At 39.9% G+C, this 21,711-nt stretch overlaps 2 protein-coding genes and 1 long non-coding RNA gene across 3 annotated transcripts in view; 1 reads left to right on the forward strand and 2 right to left on the reverse strand.

Moving 5' to 3' along the window:
• The window catches only part of LOC122652947 (tubulin beta chain), a 29,508-nt gene extending 12,378 nt beyond the window's left edge, over positions 1-17,130 (reverse strand). Inside the window, exon 1 of the mRNA XM_043846834.1 lies at positions 17,093-17,130. The gene's annotated coding sequence lies outside the window, so the exon portion shown is untranslated. The remainder of the gene's footprint in view (positions 1-17,092) is intronic.
• LOC122652946 (protein ROOT HAIR DEFECTIVE 3 homolog 2-like) overlaps positions 147-21,711 on the reverse strand; it is a 33,753-nt gene continuing 12,188 nt past the window's right edge. The window contains exons 14-23 of the mRNA XM_043846833.1: positions 16,000-16,078; positions 14,252-14,417; positions 9,463-9,587; positions 9,078-9,340; positions 8,902-8,998; positions 8,633-8,803; positions 8,457-8,561; positions 2,134-2,228; positions 1,927-2,023; positions 147-566 (exon numbers count right to left, since the gene is read on the reverse strand). Of these exons, the coding sequence (XP_043702768.1) occupies positions 276-566; positions 1,927-2,023; positions 2,134-2,228; positions 8,457-8,561; positions 8,633-8,803; positions 8,902-8,998; positions 9,078-9,340; positions 9,463-9,587; positions 14,252-14,417; positions 16,000-16,078 (1,489 nt within the window). The 3' untranslated portion in view covers positions 147-275. The remainder of the gene's footprint in view (positions 567-1,926; positions 2,024-2,133; positions 2,229-8,456; positions 8,562-8,632; positions 8,804-8,901; positions 8,999-9,077; positions 9,341-9,462; positions 9,588-14,251; positions 14,418-15,999; positions 16,079-21,711) is intronic.
• Positions 6,618-21,651, forward strand: LOC122652948. Its single transcript, XR_006331674.1, has 3 exons — positions 6,618-6,629; positions 9,747-9,751; positions 21,593-21,651. It is a non-coding gene; the product is annotated as an uncharacterized LOC122652948 (long non-coding RNA).

Consider the following 21,711-nt stretch of genomic DNA (forward strand, 5'->3'; position numbering starts at 1 on the left):
AAATAACAAATGAAGAATACTAAGAGATAGAAGAAAAGGCTAAACTGTAAACTATCTCTCTCTTTCTCTCTCACACAGAAATGAGAAGAATCATGCTCATATATAAATAATAGAATGTTGAATACAAAAAACTTTCGCAGAGAAAGATATCTATCAGCCCTACCTTTGGCAATACATTCCTCATGTATCTGCCAAGCACAGAGCCCCCATCAAACTGGAGGTCATGTTTTCTTTCCAAACTACACATTATACACATAGTCAATCAATGGTCTTGATCAAATATGCTCTGGCTCTTCAGTGTTTGTAGATCGTCTATGTGTCAGTGGACTTGAATACCCAACACTGCTTTCAGTTGTCACGACATTAGATGATTCAGATGAATCTGGAACTGAATCTGTTACAGAATTTGTTCTCTGTGTCTGATTTTGGAAACTGTGGTCAGTTACAGATGGGGCTGATCTGGGTGGTTCAGGAGTTGGACCACCTTGGGCTTCTTCGGCTAGTTTCCTCATAAGGTTCATCATGGTGGGAAGAAATTTTGATGAAATAGAAATAAGCCCTGCAAGCTGCACATGAGCCAGTGGAACAAGCTTTATGATCTCTTTTACTCACCAGATCATCGAGTTAAACAATTACAAACAAGAAAAAGGGGGGAAAAAAAAGTTTCCTACTTCATTTTTTTTTTAATAAAGGTTTCCTACTTATTGCCCGCAGCAATTGGGGGCTTTTAACATGTCAAAAGCTGACATGACAGATCAGGACAATCCCTTCTATAATGGATTCTCTAAATCCACCACTAGCTTGAATGTTTCCTTTATCCACATCAGTACCTTGGCTCACTACCTATGCATATTTTCCCCAAGAATTATAACCCTTGAATATCACTGAAGATTTCACCATTTCCAACAATAAATGTTGCTTGACAAAGCAGTTCTTCCTGCCATGTGGTGAAAATAAAGGACGGACTTGCCACATGGAAAATAAGATTACATGAGAAACATTTGGACCCAATAACGGCTAAGCTGTAAAAATAGTTTCACAAGAGAAACTTGAGTGTATTTCAATTTACACCAAAGAAATCATTGATACCTACAAAGAACTTTACCGGACAATATAATAGAATTCAAAAAAAATATACTAGTCAGACAAGTTTTCTGTTGCATCTGATTAATTTTGGTAAATGATAAATTTTTTTTTTATATATAACAAGGGCCAAATAAATCATCAGCAAAAGTTTTGTAATCGTTTTGAGCAATGATTTTCACTTGTTAATTGTGATTCGTTGATGGGCTTTGGATAACCCTTCAACGTATTCTTTTTTTGTTATGAGAAAAGTTTCACCTTGTTGGGTTGTTTCTTTTATTTATAACATTAGCAATCCATGTCCAGGTGAAAACATGCAAACATAATTGAGGCAAAATGATATTTTGACCAAACATAAATTACTTCAGTATTATAATAGACATCCATTTAAGGAAGCTGCACACATGACACATGCCAAACAAAATATACTGGAAGGTGTTGATTATATCAATGTTGTGTCGGACAAGAACCCAAGAAAGCACAAGTCATCCCTAAAATCTGCCCAACTAAAATAGAGATTTTAGCGTCTACCGACAAAAGGACACCACAATCCTTTTAGATGGACCAACCAATTAGCATTTATTATATCCAACATGGAAAATGTTGCCAAGCTCCATAACAGTTTCGGGTAAAATTGGATGATACTATAATAAAAATACATTTGCTCAGCTTTTTTATTTTTTTTGTTTGGAGGGGGGAGGGGATATTTTATTACAGTATATGACAACTCAAAAGATGCAACATGAATAATCATTCCCACGACGATTAGACAACTAGTAGCTAACTCTACAGCTGAGCAACTGAAATAAAACTCAATCATATAAAGAAAGAATTGATACTTACTGTGCCATTGCGGAATGCCCCTGTAACATCAAGCTGTACCCATAGGGCTTTGGACAATAAATAAATAATAAATAATGCCAAGAGATAGAGAGGATTCCTGTTTATCAGCAGAAGCAACAGTAATCAGCTTAAGAAAGAAGCAAGTGACAAGAGCAGCTAATGCAAAATGAAGCAAACGAAAGATCAAGGGATAGAGATGGTCATTACTTTAAAAGAACCATAAATTCATTAAATCCAAGAACAATCATTGCAAGAATTGCCCATGGTGGAGGTAACCAGTTGTTACTCTGCTTGTGAGCTTCCTGAAAGAAGATCAACAATATTGTATGTGAAATTCCACAAGCCAATGAAATATTTTTTGAGATCCATCATTTACCAGCTTCTGCAATAGTTTTTAAAAGGATGCAGAACAGAAAAGTATGAGCAAAAACAAGAACGCATGCATAAATACAGATGTAATTTCCGACAGAAGAGGGCACATCCACGCACTAACTAAAGCTCTAGATTTCACCAATCATGACCTGGTGCATTAACAGAATTCAAAGTAACCATGCAAGCTAATCTGACACAAACAAATCACACAGATCATAAGAAGAAAAAAGTACAAATTTGAGCTCAATGATTTGCCGACTGTCTCCAAAAGAACAGGCGAACAGCTCATCCCTCTTGAGCTAAGTTTTATCAAGTAGTGCAAAAAAAGACAGCTAATGGAGGAGTAATATTCTGCTCTTATAAAGGGAAGCATCATGGCATTAACTCTACAGCTCCAGATCTTATTTGAAACTACTGAGGTTGAGGGGCCCACATGGCCACATGGTAGTTGGGATGTTTCTGGAATCTTCAGATTGCTAGTTTTGCATTACAAGCGTATTTGTAATTTGGATCAAGAGTTTTTTCATCATTTTGTTGAAGGGTATTTTGGTAATTTAACCCAAGGACAACTTTATAATTTCTAATCAAGGGGCACTTCCGCACTTTTGCTAATGGGTAGTTCCTTAGTACCTTCTATTTCTTAAAGGTAAGTTACTTCGAGCCCAACTTTTTTACTTTTTAAGACTTGAAGTCTAAGTTACTACATAATAGAAAGTCAAGTTTCCTCGAGGTGGATTGGTTACAACAATAATTTTTATTTTCCCTTTTTACCCTCCATTTCTCTCTCCCTCAAAAAGTCAGAACTTTTTTGTAATTCCACTACCCCTCTCCCCTTCCTCCCGTCTCGGCTCCCCCTCCCTGTCGAGCCTTCTCATGGCTGGAGAAGACAAAGAACCCGCCTTACTCAAAAGAATCCAGAGACCGGTAACCCCTCTAGGTGTTCAAACCTCTCCTCCGAGTCTCGGACCGCCGGTCGCAACCGCTTTGCAGTCCTCCAAGACTCACTCTCTAAAGATGATGGCGACCAGTCCCCTGCTCCTTCTAAGCTGATGGTGACCAGGCCTGCCTCTTTAGCAAGCTCAGATGGCCCACAGAGCTGTAGCCTTAGAGGACCCCCTTCACTAACCCCTGCCAAGCTACCTCCCACTGTTCGACATCCCTGCCGCCCCCAAAATAGTAAAAAACTAAAAACCCCTTCCTTCAAGGACCCCCTTTGTCGCACCCTGCAACTTTAGAAACCCAAAACACTTTATCCCCCTCTCTTCCCTTCCTACCCCCACCCTTACCCCCTATCCCCCTCCACGAAATCTAACCCTACCTCCTTAACCCCGGTCCACACCACTCAACCATCCCTATCCACTCAACCTCCTTTTAACCAAACCCAACCCACAACCCCTCCCGACTCGAGAACCCAGTTTGTCACCCCGCCAGCCCACCCAAGAGCCCCTTTCGCTCTCCCGCGAACCACCTGCGACCCCCTTGCTCTCTCCGGCCACCTTTTGCCTTGACGGCTTGCCCCTGCTACCTCCCGCAACAAGGGAATCCCCACCCTTGGTCCCCCTACCTCCCTGGCTTGTTCCCCTCCTCTTAGGGAATACTGCCGTTGCTACAAGAGTACCCCATCTTCCTTTTGCTCTGGCTCCTCTGAACAATTGTTACAACCCCCCTCCTCCTCTAATGATTCCATGTTCCATTTGGGACATCTGTGGCTTCAATGCCCCGACTAAACAAGTTGACATTAGATCTCACCTCAAATCCTCTAAGTCATCCCTTTGTTGCCTCTTGGAAACCAAAGTTCTTGAACCCAATGACCCCTACAGTGTCTCCTCCATCGCTACCTCTTGGTCCTCCTTCTCCAATTACTCACTCCCCCAATGGCCATATTTGGATCATTTGGGACCCCTCCAAGCTTCTCAGCTTCGTTTCCAGTTCCTCCTCCCAATTCATCCACCTCAATATTTCTAACCCTCTTGGCAATCACCTCTTCTTCACTATGGTGTATGCCATGAATCGTCACCCCGATAGGCTCCCTCTTTTGATATGACATCCACTCCCTCCTCTGTAGGTTCTTCTCCCTGGGGAATGGTTTGAGACTTCAATGTCGTCCAATCATGAAAAGCTTGGAGGCTCCCCTATTGATCTTTAAGCTGTCAAGGCTTTCAACTCTGCCTTGACGACTCTGGGTTTAACGACCTTAGATGGTCGGGTTCCAATCTCACCTGGCACAATAGACGCGCTGGCCTTGACAGAGTAGCTTGCAAACTCGACAGAGTTCTTGTTAATGAGACTTGGCTCTCCTCCTTCCCCTCTTCCTATGCCTCATGCGACCTCCCTGGCATCTCTGGTCATAGCCCCATTTCCCTCTTTGTTTTCCCTTACATCTCCTTTGGTCCTAAGCCCTTCAAATACTTTGACATGTTGTCCAAACACTAGGACTTTCTCCCCATTGTCAGAGCTACTTGGGACATCCCTATCCAGTCCTTCTCTCCCCTCCTTGCCTTTTCTAAAAAGCTCAAAAAATGTCAAAATTGCCCTCAAATCTTAGAACCCCTCCTCCATTGGCAACATTTCTTCCTGCATCCCCTCTTGCAGGGACAAGCTTTCCCACATCCAATCCTGTCTCCAATTAGACCCTCTCAACCCCTCCCTAGCCGATGAGGAAAAGCAATCCTCCCTTGAGCTCTTCTCCCTCTTGGCCAAAGAAGAAAGGCTTCCTTAAACAAAAATCCCACATCAAGTGGTTAGAGCTTGGAGACTCTAATACCGCCTTATTTTACAGGTCCCTAAAGGCTAGAACCAATTCCAACTCTATCCACTCGCTCACCTCTAGTGATGGCTCTCTTCTTACTAGCATCGATGCAATTAAGTTGGAAGTCGTGTCCTACTTTTCTGAGATCTTCACTCCCTCCTCTCCTCAGCCTCCCTTTCTGGATGATCTCATCAATAAATTCATCCACAATCACCTCCTTAGCCCTCTCCAATCCATCTCCCCTGATGTTGAGATCCTTGATGTTGTTCGCTCCCACAAGTTTAACAAAGCCCCTGGTCCTAACGGTTTCAATATGGGGTTCTTCCTCTCCTGCTGGTATATCATCAGTGCAGACCTCATCCATACCATCAAAAGCTTCTTTTTCACCCCCAACCAATATCAATCACACGTTCCTTTGCCTCATCCCCAAGAAAGTGGGATCATCCTCCATGGCTGATTTTCGGCCCATTTCCCTTTGTAACCTCCTCTACAAATTCATTGCCAAAATTTTGGCCAACTGCCTTCAGCTATTTGTTGATTACTTGGTGAGTGCATACCAATAGGTCTTCATAGCCAGTCGTAGCATAGCCGACAATATCATTCTTTGTCAAGAAATTGATAAAGGCTTTGACTGTAAATCCCACTCCCCCTCCACTCTCTTAAAAATAGACATCCACAAAGCCTTCGACTCCATCAGATGGGATTTCATTTCCCAAGCCCTCCTCAAAATGTCCTTCCCCCCATCTGTGTTAACTGGATCCGTTCCAGCATTTCCTACCCCCCGCTTCTCCGTCCTTGTCAACAACAGCCTGGCTTGATCTTTTTCCTCCTTTGCTGGTATCCGTCAGGGCTGTCCCCTCTCCCCCTTCCTCTTTTGCCTATCCTCTTGAAGTCCTCTCCCACAGTATTCAATCCAAAACTGACCATCATCTTATCTCCCCCATTCCCAAATGCAAACCCACGAAGCTAACCCACCTCGCCTTTCGATGACCTTATGATATTCTCCGGAGGTTGATACCCTCTCCATGCTTAGAGTCCATCATGTCCTCCCTCCTCCTTTTCCAATCCCTCTCTGGCCTCCACATCAACTTTACCATGTAACTTAGTTTTCTTGCACGGTTCCCCAACTCCACTAATGCCTTCCTCTCCCATCTAACAAGGTTCACTTTAGGCTCCCTTCCTGTTAGGTACCTCGGCCTCCCCCTCATACCTGCCTGACTGACTACCCACCATTGCTCCCTCATTTTAGACCTTTTACGAAAAAGGCTGTAGTTTACAAAACCTAGACTTCACTCCTATGCAGGTCACTTGGAGCTTATTAGATCAGTGCTCCAATCATTCTACATCTACTGGTGCGGGGTCTTTGGGCTCCCCAAGGCAATCATAAATGATGCAGAGTCCATCGTGTGTGCCTTCCTCTGGAAAGGCGTGGAATCCGCTAGATTTCTCCATCCCTTGACCATGTACCTCTTTGCCTCCCCAAATCTGAAGGGGGTCAGGGGCTCAAGAGGTCAACCTTATTGGCTCTCTCAAGCTGATTTGGAAGCTCCTTACCAAGAAGGACAGCATATGGACATCTTGGGTTCATGCTGGCCTCCGTAGGGACTCTATTTAGTAGATTGGCTCCTCCTTTGATGTTTCGTGGATCTGGCGCAGAATCCTGCAAGTCGGACACATTGCCATTGATGCCATATCTTGCAGAATTGATGATGGCCTATCCACTTCCCTTTGGAATGACAAATGGCACCCCTTTGGTGTTCTCTCTTCAGTGGTGAGCCCCAGAGACATCTACTCCTCAAGGCGACAGAAGCTCCATGGTTGCCTACATCATCTCCAGAGGTGCTTGGTCCTCCCCATTCCCCCTAGTCACCGTGGTAGAGACGATATGACTCTTTCGCTTCCCTCAGCTTCAGGCATGTTTAGTTCCCACTCAGCTTACGACTTGGTGAGACACAGAGGCTCCTCCTCCCCTTGGCACAAAGTTGTTTGGTTCAAAGGCCATATCCCCTGCCACAGCTTTACCTCTTAGCAATGCCCTCTCCAACTATCTTTTGACTCAGGCTTTCCTCATTCATCGCCACATCCAGGTTTCCCCTTCATGTGGCCTTTGTTGGAATGGGAAAGGAGATACAGACCACCTGTTCTTCTCTTCTCCCTTTTCTAACTCCATTTGGAAGAGAGTCTTGAGTTATTGCTGGCCAGGTAGAAGAAGACATCTTCCCCTTCAGAGAGAGTGGCTCTAGATCGACATGACTTATGAAGGAAAGACAATATGTGACTCTGCTGGCAAGTTAGCTTTTTGCGCCACTATCTCTCATATTTGGATGGAATGTAACCCTCGAAGATGGACTTCCAACTCTCGTGCTCTAGATCAGATTTGGAATGCCATCTTCTTTGATGTTTCCTCCAAGCTTGCCTCGCTCCCCCACACTCCTGTAAAGGACTCCCCAAGGAACAGGCTCATTGTTGTGTCCTGGGGTTTATCTATTCCCCTTTTTCAGCCAGCCCCCCCTTACGCCAGCTTTGTTCCTTTCTCTTTTCTATTTGGCTTGTCCTCATGCTTGTATATTCTCCCCTTTTTTTTTCGTAATATAATTTTTATTCATCCAAAAAAAAAAAAAAACTACCAAAGTTTTTATCAAGTAAAATAAATCTATGTAAATGGTAATTGTATTTCATTAAAGAAAAGGTTTACTAAAATATAAAATTACAATAAAGGAGGATTAAGGCATCTCTGAGAAAAAAGAGTTTACTAAAGATTATGGACGATACTTCATAACACAAACAGAATATGTACTGTGATTTCATGGAGGGAACCAAAACCTAACCTAGAAGTTATTTAACAGCAGAATAACTCCGTATATCAAAAGAATGAATTGATGTTGCTATGTCATAGAGATAAAAACCATGACAAGGAAAAAGTAAATTGATGTCACTCCCTCATGGAACGCTACTAGAGGCAATTAGATATTTTGAAAGACTCTGAGATGGCACCTAAAATAAGCTACAAACAATAATAAAAAATAGATCAAATTTCATATCCAAAGAAGATCCCTCAAAATGGCATTAAAAAAAAAAGGGCGTACCCAGTGCACAAGGCTCCCGCCACTGCGGGGTCTGGGGAGGGTCATAATGTACGCAGCCTTGACCCCACTTTGCGGAGAGGCTATTTCCAACATATGAATTACATATTTAAAGTTGGTAATAAGGAACCAACTCAACGGATTGAGTTCAAAAGTAAAATGAAAAAACCCACAGGGAGAAAACATGCCATTTTTTTAGCAGTAGAAAATGAGGCAAACATAAAAGAAAAAGGAAAAAGACAGACAAAAGGAAAAATAACTTTTCAGACAATAAATTATATGAAGAAAATATGGAAGAGAAAACAACATATACACTTATTATGTACCTGTGCAGACATGGCTTGAGTGACAGTATACTCTGTTTCAATTTTGAACTGTCTCCACACAGACTTACATTGCACTGGTGTAACTAGTGTACTATTTGGAGGAACCTGTTACATACACAAGTCAGTATGAAACAAAGTTTGAACCGATGAAACACGATAACGAATTCCGAAAATACCTCCTCCCATGTGCTTGAAGCTAGAGGATCTGTAGAGGTTCCTATTCCCCTCTCCTGGGAAGCAGAAACAGCTACTGTTCCATCCATAAGAGATGAAAAAAGTGTAGCCTCAATCTTGTCTGGTTTTTCATCCAAGCGAATGACAGCCATTACAGATAAAAGCTTCAGAGACTGCAACAAGATCATAGGATATTTTTATGCCCTCAAATGTTAAGAATGTGTTCATAATTTTTTTTACATTGTAGTCATATTCTGAAAAAGCAAATTACCGCAGCACGAGCAGCTTTTGTTATTGCTTTAATATCTTCCTTCCCGGTCCAAACCCTAGGCATCGAATCATTGTCATGACTGAAGATTGTTGAAAACCTGGAAACAATTCAACAGTGAGCCCACCAAGAAATGACAAATTAAAGACCATGATAGAGTTAAAAACTTTAATTGGTACCTATCCTTCATACGAATTAGAACTTTCCCAGCTTCTTCTCTTGCTTTCTTATCCACCACACCTCTTGCAAAGTCCCGTATGTTCTGCACCATTTTATCAAACATTGCTTGATCCAACTCAAAACCAGCAATAGCAGTTGAGAACCCTGATACAGCGGTTTCACTCTCACGATTAAGAAGTTTCCTTATTGATGCCCAGGTGTCATTTCCAGCAGTGTCAAATAAAGATTCTACAGGTTGGGCAAGTGCTTCTGTAAGTTGTTTCTACAGATCAAAAGGACATATTTGTTATGACATCACGAAGAACTAACAAATAAATTACTCGTTCTCATAGTTCCCCTGTCAATGTGTAATTCTTCCATGTAAACAAGTCTCAAGTACCATACCTCATAGTTGGCTACTATTTCTGACAACTTTGCAGTACGGACAGATGCTACATGTGCTTCAACATCTCGACGAAGCTTTTCTCGAATTTTTGAAGCATCCCATGTAGCCTGCTTTACAGCAGCATCTGCAAGAAAAACAAAATCAAGCTGTAAAAGTACTATCACAATTCTGTAATGGTGAGGCAAAGGACACAGTTCTGGTCAGCAAAACAGAAATCCAACAATAGGTTTTGTTTGACAACAGAAGGCACCTAGGAGATGAGATGACACATGATGGTGATGAGATCAGGTCCAGATACTCTGCATCTAGCCTTTATTAGGTTTGAATACAGGATACCCGCCATTGGGACCAAAAATTCAAGTTGAGCTTCAACAGCAACTTTTCTCAATTTTAACCACTTTCAGGTTTAAAAGCAAAATAAAAATAAAATAAAATAAATCTCTACATAGTGTAATCCTGATGTGTCAGACCCATGGTACAAGATCTCGGCGAGATCGCTATTTTCTCAGTTTCGGCAGTCTCGAGACAAGACCATAGTCGATACCAAAAATATACAATATCTCGGTCTCGAGTTGAACCAGACCAACGTAAGGGTCAAAATCTCACCTCCTCTCGACAGTCTCGGACTGTTGTGAAGGGAAAGCCCAACTTTAGTTGATTTTTTTGGCAAATCTCACCTCCATCAAAAACGAAAAATAAAAAAAACATTGAAGCTTCAACATCAAGAGAGGGAGTTGGTTTCCTTCTCAAGAACACTGTCCAATGTGGTCGTTATGCTGATCCAGCCCGAACTCGTTTTAGTACTAGCTACTCTCAAATGGTAGGACTTGTTACACGCTTACACTTGTATTTGTTTAATCTATCTATGTCTTTTTCCAAGTTTCCAACAATTATTAACAAACCATCAAACCATCACCATGCATGATTATGAAATATGAATATGATGCCTAATGCTTTAATGGTTTATGGATTTGATGTATTTTAACTCCTAATGCTTATTTAAGTTGTTTTACACCTCTACTTTAATTATATGAGTTCTAAATATTATGTGGAATAGCCTAGGGTAGACCTCACGTACGCTGTAGACTACCAACCTAGGATCCGAAGTCAAAATACCATTTTGGGTTTGAATTTGTAAAAACTAATGTTTCCATTGTGTTTAGAGTGCCTAAAATAGGATGGATGTCAACTTTCAGGACCTATCTTGGCCATATGGACACCGAAACCCACCACCGAGTTCAGAAGGGAAAAAATGTACCATCTCACCGAGATCTCGGCGAAACTCGGTTTCATCGCCTGGCAAAACCAGGGGCAAAACCGAGTTCTAAAACCTTGGTCAGACCCATTCCTTGAAATGAAAAAAAGAATGGGAAAACCCATTGATATTTCACTCTCTTTTCCCCAACAACGATTTGTAGCTCTCCAAGTTTGTAAGCAGGGTGACAGTCTGAAACCCTCTCTCTCTCTCTCACGCAGTAACTTCCAAAAAATCTTTATCCCTCAAACACAATCGGAACATCATCTTCATCTTCCTAAGGGTGTACACAAAGAGAGGGGTTGGGGGAGGGGGGGAAACAACCACATAAAATGGTCTCTATCTGTAGCAGGATTGGCACCAAAAAACTTGTATTTGGGTTCAACCTTATTCCAAGAGGTAAAAACCTCAACAAGTGGTTGCTCTCTGCACTAAGGTTTGAAATCTAAAGCTCATATTTGGGGGAAAGTAATGTAGATTTTGGATAGTACAAAGAGAGGGGAGAGGTCACAGACAACCACCCTATTCTGAAGCTTAGCGGGCTGCCAACTGTCAGGAAAGAAGATGAAAGATATTTGAATGGGTTTTTCCATTTTTTCCTGCTCATCCTTTCATGGAATAGGTTCCACAAGTCAGAACCCAGAATTTACAGGACTTTTACTGTTTTTTTGAACTTGTACTATTGGGCACAAAAATTGTAGGGCCAACAGATGTCCTGCATCCAGGCAAGATATAGGCTGATACAGAATCAACTTGCAGAAAACTAGAAAATCCAAATCAGAATTAAAGTATGACAAATGGAAAATTCAATCACGTAAAACTACTGGAGTTGGCAATCGAACAGATTTACTGTATTCCCAGTTTCAAGGCAGGGTGAGGAGGGTTGGTGCATCAGGGACTCAGGTGGGTAGCCAGCATCATTTAAAAAAAAATTCCCACGCCTTTTAGCATCAATCCTGAACAAAACCATTATAGACTAATTATGAACCAGAAAGCAGAACAAGGGAATTTCAGAGAACAAGATTAGAAACTAGTATGTGAAATTTGAAGTACAACAAACCAGTAACCAGAGACCAGGGAAATATAGGCCAGAAATAGGAGAGAGTTTGTAACTCAAAACAGACAGCTCAGAATAGGTTAGAACTCAGGTCGAATGGTCTATCCTAGAAGAACAGCCCTGCAGAATTTGAAGAAATTCTGACAACAGAATATGGAATCAGGAGAAGTCCTAGAGCTACTGGGAAACTATTAGCTGTACTAGAACAATGATATTGACCAGTATTCTTTAAGAAACAGAACCAAAGTTACAGAGAATAAGATTAGAAACTATTATGTTAAATTTGAAGTAACAACCCAGTAACTAGAGAGATATTAAAGAGGAATGCAATCTGAAAATTGATCTAGAATAGAAGTACCACAGATTAGAATAAAAGAAAAGTAGGAGAAGAAGAATAATTGAAGAGAAGAGCTAGCACCTGATTTGCAGTAGAATTCAGAACTAAGAGAAGAAAGAAGCCGGCCAGAGAAGAGCCTTCACCCACATATCAGAGCTCAACAGATCAAAAACTCTAGAAAAAAAACTTCAATTCTATTAATTCAAATCATGTCCAATTAATGGGGATGTATTGCGTATAGAAGGACCTTTTAAAATTTCTAAAGTGACTCATAGACTTACCTAACTCCTTGATGCATAAAGCAAATGATGCCTTTAATGATGTTCTTGCAAGGTTGGTGCCTGATACAACCTTGCAAGACAAGATCAGTGAACAATCCGCTGATCATACAGGAGCTAAAGGAAGTTTTGCAAAGGAGATGGCGATTAGACAAATGGACAAGTTGGATCCTAGTAAGTATTTTTTTTAAATATATATTGTTTAGTTGTTTGTAGTTTTGAACTTTGTATATTGATTTTAATTTAATCTATATTTTTTCTTATATATATTTATAGTCGTTTGGTGGCAAAAACATGGAAGCTCTACACCTGATCTTACACAGATTGCAATGCACTTACTTGGTCTTTGTTGCTCATATTTTGGATGTGAGCGCAATTGGAGCATATTTGAGTTTGTGAATACTTCAGTATTAAGTTAACTTTATTTTTATTTGTTGTAGGGTTTTATGAAAGAATGGCTTACAGAATAAAGAGTTGATATTATGATATTGTTAATTGTTCTTCAGATTCACACCAAGAGGAATAGATTAGAGCATCAACATTTAAATGATCTTGTCTACATCCAATACAACCGCCGTCTTCAAGTAAGGTTCCAAGAAAGAAAGGAACAATACAAAAATTATAATCCACTGGTGCTTTGTGAGCTAGATTGGAGTAGTGAATGGATGATTGGCGAATCAGATGACGAATTAGTTCATCCTGAGGATGATCTCAATTGGAGAACTGTATCAACAGTAGGTGGGGCATCTTCATCGTTTTCGGGCCCCAATAGACCAAGGAGGTCTGGAGCATCAACCAGTGGAGCGGCTGGAATCTTCTAATCATGGTGTGGTAGGGGGAGGGCTGAGGAGTCTTCAGATGAAGAACTGGAGTTGGAGTTGGAGTTGGAGGAAGAGGATGTGCGTGATGATGAAAATGTTGACGATGATTATGGTATAGAACCAAGTGATTCTGCGGGCCAGCAACAAGAGCAAGAAGAATATGATTTAAATATACTTAATTGGGATTGAAGTACTTTATTGAATAATTTGTATTTGGAATTTGGATTGTTTTTTTAGACTTTTCTTCACTTGAAGTATTTGACTGTTTATGCTTTAAAGATTACTTAATTTTGGCATTTTACTAGTTTATTTATTTTATATTTTCTTTTATTGATGATTTTTGGAATGATTCAGAATTTAGATCACCCTAGGTTATTTCTTTTCCATTAAATTTGGCTTATTGATTCTTACTTTAGATACTTTTTAATTCTTGGTTCTTAACTTCTTACTTCTTACTTCTTAGGTCTTACACTTTATTTATGTATTGAGTATTGAGTATTGACTATTGACTGACAAGGTCACATGAGTAGAAATATAGTGGATGACCTTAGGACCTTCCTAAGTGCCATCCATCAAAAAACTGTTGAGTAGTTAATGGATCATCAAAAATGGGCAGTAACCATAGCCTTTCAGAATTGACCACTTGTCACGTGGACAGGATGGATAGACATAGGTCAATCCATGTGAAAAGACAACATCTCATCCATCCTACTAATTAAGTTTGAGCACCAAATGCAGGGAAAATGGCTCAAAAGTTAGTCCAAAGTTCCATAAAACTACAAAAATTCTGTTTTTTATGACGGAATCTACCGCATTTTTGTAATTTTGTCACTTTGAACTCGCCTTTGAATGCATCCCTTGCTTGTCATGGGCTGAAACAAATTCAGTAAGAATGGTGTGTTGCACACTATCTCATGGGCTCACCCTCTTCTGCTGATGTGGCAGGGGTTATTGGGTGAACTTCAATAAAGTTCACCCAAGGGGTGAATCCTAAAATATTAAATGACCCTATCAGCAAAGACAAAATAAACTAAACTCACCTGCACATCCATCATCAAACTCATGCATGCAGGACTGAATGCAAATACAAACAGATGCAGAGAATCCTTCTCCTTTATAGAGTGACTTTTCCAATCCATTCTTGAAATTATTGAGAGATTTAGAACGCAGATGCCCCAACATGTTTTGGTAAGCAGGATAAACAAACTGCAAAATATACAAAACAACACGAATAAGGCAACAATCAACTCATCAAAAATCAAGAAGAGATATGGACTACAGTAATACAAATTACCGACTATGATTTATCAGTTAGATTGACTAATTTCAAGCTTTTTCAGTATATATTTTTCATATGATAACAACTAAAAATGCTCACTTCAAATAAGTCTAGGGAGAGCAATGAACTCTCTTCAAAGAGATTCTTTAATGAAGTTCCATCAAGGAAAGCATAAATAGAGTACTCTTCCCTGGACCCAAGCACTACAAATAGGAAGGTCAAAGTGCCCAAACAACAAGACTGAATTACGGATGTACGATGTAATGTACGGAAGGAACACAAAAAATTACAGATGGCTGTTGCTATGTATGGAAGGAACACAAAATGTATGCAGCATGGTGCATGAAAACATAATACCTCGAGCTTTTGGAGCTCAAGGTCTGACTTGAAGTAAGTTGCTGCTTTTGCAGTAGGTTGGGAGCATTCAGGAAGAGGAACAAAAGGATTACACACACACACACACACACACACATCAATGAATATGCTCCAGCCATCAGAAAAATTGGGTGCAACGAGAGTGTTCATTGAGAGGATGACATTTTCATCCTCCACTCATAATTAATTTAAAATCTTGGCCGATACCACGGTCATATTGGAACTTGCGTACATTAATGGCTAATTCTCTTGCAACTGGTGCTAATCTGTCAATTTGCATAGAAACTGCAAAGTATGGCATGAAATCCTTGGTTGATTAATTTCTCTCAAGTTAATGCTAGAGGAAGTAAGGAGCTAAAACATTCATTAGGGTGGAAACTGCATAACATTAGTCCCAAGTGGAGAAGTATAGTCCTGCATTGGATAATGCTCTCAAATACCTGATTGGACAGAAAATAATAGAACTCCCAAGGTTTACAAGGTGTCATCTTATTCGATCGCATAAAAAACAGAAAGCTGATATTTTCTGAGTGTCTTGCTCTACAAAATTTAACAATATGCACACAGATACATAACTAACTGGAACAGCGTGTTCTATGTACCATTTTCCATTGCTTCTGCCTTCTAATGAATCATTATCTCATCAAAACACAATTAATGACATTTTCTTTAAAAACTTAGCGACATGTAACTCCCTAAAAAGTATTAAAGATTTCTTTTAAAATGAAAAATTATAGCCGAACCGAGTACCCTATTTATGGAACTGTTTGTAAGTACTGCCAAATGCATAATGAGTAAAATGGTGCATGGAAACAAATTGAAAAGCAATTTGGCAACAACAGACATTACAATGACTGAATCCAATTTCACTCTGGTGTTGGATTAGACCATCAGTAAGGGATAACCAAGCACCATCCAAGATTAGAAAATTGTAAGAGAGAGAAAATATCCATAAAAGCAAATATAAGCATATTCGACTTTAAAAGCGTTCAAAGCATCTGGGGCAGAAAAGAAATTAATTAACTAGCTAGTAACTACAACTGTCCTACTAAATATTATACCAAACCATTCAGTATGTATAAGTACTACCAGTAACCAGATGATCACAAAATGAATACGTGTGTATAAACTCACATGCAATGCCTTTGACTGCAACAGTTCCCGCTTTGCATTTCTTACACCTTCATCAAAGTAGATAGCCTCCATGTCATATCTACAGAGGAAGTATACAAGAAATTAGAAAGATGTCCAAATGCAACTGGTCAAGGAACATTATCTGAATCTAACAATCAACCAGGAAGGCAAAACAGAAGCTTAAAGAAGCATTAGAACCTAACAACATATGGTTTAATACATTGAAATTTTAGTTAAATACCCTAACAATGTGAACTTCCAATAACTCTTGGGCATGCAACACCAGCTCATAGACCAAGTTCATCTAATTTATCCATATACTGATGTAGGGAAAAAAATTGTCATTTTCAAAAGCTGGGGACAGAAGCAATTTTACCAAAAGGCCATTAGCAAAACAGAGAAGCTAGAACATGAGAATCAATTCTTCAGTTCAGTTCTCCTTTTCCACTCCAAATCAGCAGTCTGTATTTTCAGCTCTCCCTGGCCATCCAAGTCAGTTTTGAAGTGTTTAAGTTCAAATTGAAATGTTGCCAGCTACCGAAGGAAAATCAGAAGTTCTGCCACCAGCAACTTCAGTTTCCAATTTCTTTGTTAATCTTTAAATTTTTCCTAGTCCTTATCACAGTAGTTAGAGTCGTTTTTTATCCTTCAACTATTCTAGATCCAAATCAAAGCCTATGAGCTCCAGTTGAAGTGATTTTAGCAACTTCTACCATGTAAAAAGCATAGGGAAATTTACACGTACCTCCCCTGAGGTAAGGCTTAATTACAGATTCACCCATGTGTTTTGGATATTTACACGTACCTCCCCTGCTTTCCAAAATAATTAGTAAGTAAACCCACTCCGTTAGTTGTCCCCGTTAGTTGCGAACGGTAAGAGTGTTTTAGTCATTTTATTACCAATATACGTTTGGTAGGGTAAAGATATGCCCTTCTCCCACAATCCATCGTTTAGGGTTTGAAGACCCTAAAAATCTCTGTGCAAGAACACATGCCATTCATCGTCTTCTTTACTTGCAGAGCTCTGTGCTTTTGTTTTCTTCCCTTATCTTTGTTGCTACTAAATTCACACACATTGTTCTCCAGCGAATCCTTTGTGTGTGCGTGTGAGGAGAGAGTGAAGAGAGAGAAGATATTGGCGGTGGAAGCATAGTACTAAAACTCATTTCGTCTCGGTCGAGATTTCGAGAATTTCGAGTATCTCGGTCGAGTCAAAACGAAATGCAACATCGAATTGAAAAATGCAATATTTCGAATATTTTGGAAATTTCGGTCATCTCGTTTCTGAAATTTCGGAAATCTAGGTCATTTTTGGCATTTTACACCCACAGAAAAAATATCATATTTCGACGAAATTTCGGTATCTCGGAAATTTCGGTCAGACCGAAACACCGAAACAAAACGAGATTTACTACTATGGGTGGAAGTCTGATGCCTATTCGGAAGGTGAATCGCCGTCTGATTCGATTCAAAGGAGGCGTAACCATGAATTGCAGTGGCCATTCCTTCTCTTTGCTCTGTTGACCATTGATATCTCCGAACTAGTACAATTAAACATGATGGACCTAAGCGGAAACAACTTCTTTGGTAATCTGCCCAAGAGCCTATACTCCTGTACATCCTTGACTGCAATCCGACTCGCCTCGAACCAGCTTGAGGGGCAAATCATGCTCGAGATACTTGCATTGCAGAGCCTATCTTACCTCGCCATTTCAGGCAATCTACTAACCAATATCAGTGGGGCATTTCGGATTCTGATGCATAGCAGGAATAATGTAGTCCTAGATAGGTAGGAAACCTACTAGGAGCCAAGCAATAGGATCTAAAAAGGGCTGCTGGTTTGATTGGGCAGAATAAGGGTTTTTAGGTTAAATTCTAGGGTTAGATGTGGGGGAATGGGGTAATGTATATCTGATTTTAATAGGCAGGCTTAGGGGAAGCTATTAAAACAGATTTTAATAAGTTTTGAATCAAAATTCAAATTTCAGAATTTTAGGGTTAGGGTTTGGGTTTGAGGTTTTAGGATCTAAGTTGAAAACTAGGGTTAAGGATGAGATTTTTGGGCTAGGACTGAGGTCGAGTTTTACTGGCAAGGGGAACAAGGTTCGATCAAAGTTTAGGCCAATTCTGATGGTTAGAATAGGCTGTACAGGTTTTAGACTATTTTACGGTTTTGGGATTTTAATGGTGGTAGGGGAAACTAGGGTTTTGACTGATCAGATTGGGCTGCAGGTCTGGTCGAGTGGAAGGGTTGGTATGAGGAGGAGGCTGTGGTCTGATTTTTATGAAAAACAGATGAAGGATGAAGGCTGGACAGGTTCTAGGGTCTCATAGAGACAATGTCAGATTAGGGTTTATGGGGAAAATCAAATAAAAATAAAGGGGGAATCGATTGGGGAGGGAGGATGAATGGAAAACAAAAATCAAGATCCAAACTTACAGCAGAACTCCACTGGCAGCAAGTCTGAATAAGGGGTGAAGGATAGAGCCACCTTCAAAGAGAGAACCTCCCAGCCGTCACGGCGTAAGGAGTCAGAGGAGATCCACCTGTCCTTCTTCCTTGATAGATCCACAAGGCAACACTCCAAGGAGCAGCAGCAGCAGCAGCAGCAATCGGCAGCCAGCAAACAGTCTTTTTTTTTTCAAATTTTCAATTGTGGGGGAGCCTCCACGATTTATTTTATTTATAATATGGCTAATGCCAAATCCTAATACAAGTTAAAGACTTCTCCTTCACAAAAACGTGGAAGGGAGAGGTTTAAATCTAACTTAACTAATTAAAACAGTAAAATGACTAAGATACCCCTACTAACTTAAGTTAAGACTTAATTAGCTAAATAACTTAAATTGGACCACTCGAACCAATTGGATACAACCAATTCTAAACTGGTTCAATCTAAAAACAGAAAAATTAAACTAAGTATGGAGAATACTAGCAAATAAACCTAACCTATGGCCCCCTACTTAAGCCCTAATTCAGTACCTCTTCTTCTTCTTCTTCTTCTTCTCCTTCTTCTTCTTCCTACTTGGAGCTGCATCAAGGAACCTCACCACCCTTCTCCTCTCCATGAACTTCTATGAAGAAGTGATACATCACGCACAACAGAAGAATTGGTTAAGACTTATCACACACAACACTCTAAATTAAAGAAATCAATACAATTCCTAAAACTAAGTTGGGCAATTCAATTCATGGAAACCATAGGAATCTGTGACCAGAGAAAGGACAGAAGTGCAGAGATCGAATTCCCCAGTGCGATTTAAGCACTGAGAAGAAACCCTAACTCTCTGGTACCCAAGAAGTAAACCGGGGAAAAGAACCCAGAATCCAGAATCCATATAAATGTAAAACATAAAGGAGGAGAAGGGAAGTAAGAATGGATGAAGGAAAATAAAGAGGTGAAGACCTAAATCGCCGCCGAGTTTGGCAGAGGTGCAATCTGAGTAGCAAGAGGCGATGTCATCGAACTCAACCTTCCCGCCCCCATCTCGCTGCAAGGTCGACCTTCATCATTCCCATCTCTATGCTCCTCTGTTTCAATCGACTCCAAAAACAACCCAATCGGTGATTCTCCCAGCAGCATTCCTCTCTCGAAAACAACCCCATCATTCCATTCTACCATGATAAGATGATATAATTAAAATAATAATAAAAAAGATAGATTAAGAAAGGAGTGAATGATGGGTTTTGGGGCACCTACCATTCTGCAGAGGCTGCTCTTCTTTGGAAAACGAAGAGCGTAAGTTAGGGTTATAGGAACAGCAAAAATTAAGTTTTGGTCTGGTTCAAACATCAAACACTTAATAATCCTTTGTGAAGAGTATGAAAATTGAATGATATATGTTAATTTTATCTATTTAATTAGTAATTAAATTCCATTACAATATCACAAAGGGTTTCACCTCAGCAGCAAGGTTGCAGGTAGCAGATCTCAGTAGTAACTCCACATTTCCAGGTCGCCGGAAGCCATTGGTGACAGATTTCAGCTCAGCGGCAAGAATGGTGGTTGCCTCAGAGGTGTAGCAGAGGCAGGTAAAGGGTTTCTCTCCTTTCGGTTTGTTATTGCTCCACAGAGCAAGCAATGGAAGAAATATGTTTATTTTAGCATGAAGGGCAAATTGGTCAACAAATGAAGAATTCTAACGTTTTCAGTCCCAGGTTAACAGAGTGGGTTTACTTACTAATTATTTTGGAAAGCAGGGGAGGTCCGCATAAATATACAAAACACATGGGTGAATCTGTAATTAAGCCTTACCTCAGGGGAGGTACGTGCAAATTTCCCAAATGAATATGACTTCCACATGTCCAAAAATGACCCTCACTTTAACTTTATTTTTGTATCAGTCTAGGATTGTTCTGTCTGTAATTTGGTAAAGAAACAGAGTTTCTGTAGAGTTAGATTGAATTCTTGTTGGATTTTAAGTCTTTGAGTTATTTAAGGGATGTCTAAAATTCCATTCAGCCATTCTTGGTTTTGTAATTTGGTTTATTCAGCAACAATGCTGTTTTAGCTTCAGCCTTTGGCTTCTTCTTCAACTCTTTCCTGAGAGTTAAGATAGGAAAACTCTGTTAGTGTGTGTTGCTGTGTGTTATATATACACATACTGACTTGTTAATGCAGAGGCACATAAAGATCCAGAGCAGGTGGCTTAGATTTTGTTCCAATTAGCATAAATTTAGTTTTTTTATATAGGGGCAGACTGGTCTTTTAATTTTCATGGAGGGGTGGGGGAGCAAGATTTTAATTTTTGGTAATTTATATTAGTGGGCCAATATCTGGTTATGGGATCTTATTTTATATGCCGATTATGACATTTTAGAGGTTTAAATATTTATCGAGTTGTCCATGGGTAAAAAGTAGTTAGTCAAAAAATAAAATTTAGTCTGTTAGCAGTATCAGGAAGCCAAGGGTTCTTGGTAGAACAGTATTTTATTTCATTTTTATGTAACCAACCCTCCCCTTCGCCTCCCCCCCCCCCTCCAAAAAAAAGAGACAAATAAATGGATTTGTTTGAATGAAGATTTTTTAATTCATTTGGTTGGTTACCAAATTGTTGCAATAGCTAAGGTGGCTCTTTTCTCCCCCACACATGTTCCCTTCCATCTTCGTTCTCTCCTTTAATTTGTTTCTTTTATTTGTTTATCTTATTTCCTAATTTTCTAAGCCCAACCACTACCCTGTTTGTTAACTATTTTTATCCCATCGATTTGTCCTATATTTTATCTTCTTTAGACCGTAGATCCCCCCTTCCACATTCCCCTATATTCTTATTTCTATCACATTTTCTTTACTAAAGTAATCTGGAGTTTAAGATTAAATTCTGCCCTTGATATCTTGAAATCCCTTGACTTGAAGATCTGACCAGAGCAATATCTGTCATCAGATTTGCATTTTCTAATATATAACAGATTTTCCCTTTTCCCTCCCCTTTGTGGCTCATCACCTGGAGGCCGTTCAATCCCAGTCTGTGTCAGTAAATCATTGGACAGAAGGCACCAGGTCGAAATGGTGAGACAAGGCAGGACCACTTCTATTAACAACAGGCCTTAAAAAGGGTAGACTGTCAAATCAAATTTGAGTAGCTGACCCAGTTCTACCAAAGCAATAAAAAGACCTTGAAGAAGATATGTGGGATTAGACATTCAAAAAGGTAGAAAGAAAAAGCAGTTGAAGAGCAATACAGAAGTGAGGCTAGATTCCTTCCAAGCAG

The sequence above is a fragment of the Telopea speciosissima genome, chromosome 2 (assembly GCF_018873765.1).
Source record: "Telopea speciosissima isolate NSW1024214 ecotype Mountain lineage chromosome 2, Tspe_v1, whole genome shotgun sequence".
Taxonomy (NCBI): Eukaryota; Viridiplantae; Streptophyta; class Magnoliopsida; order Proteales; family Proteaceae; genus Telopea; species Telopea speciosissima.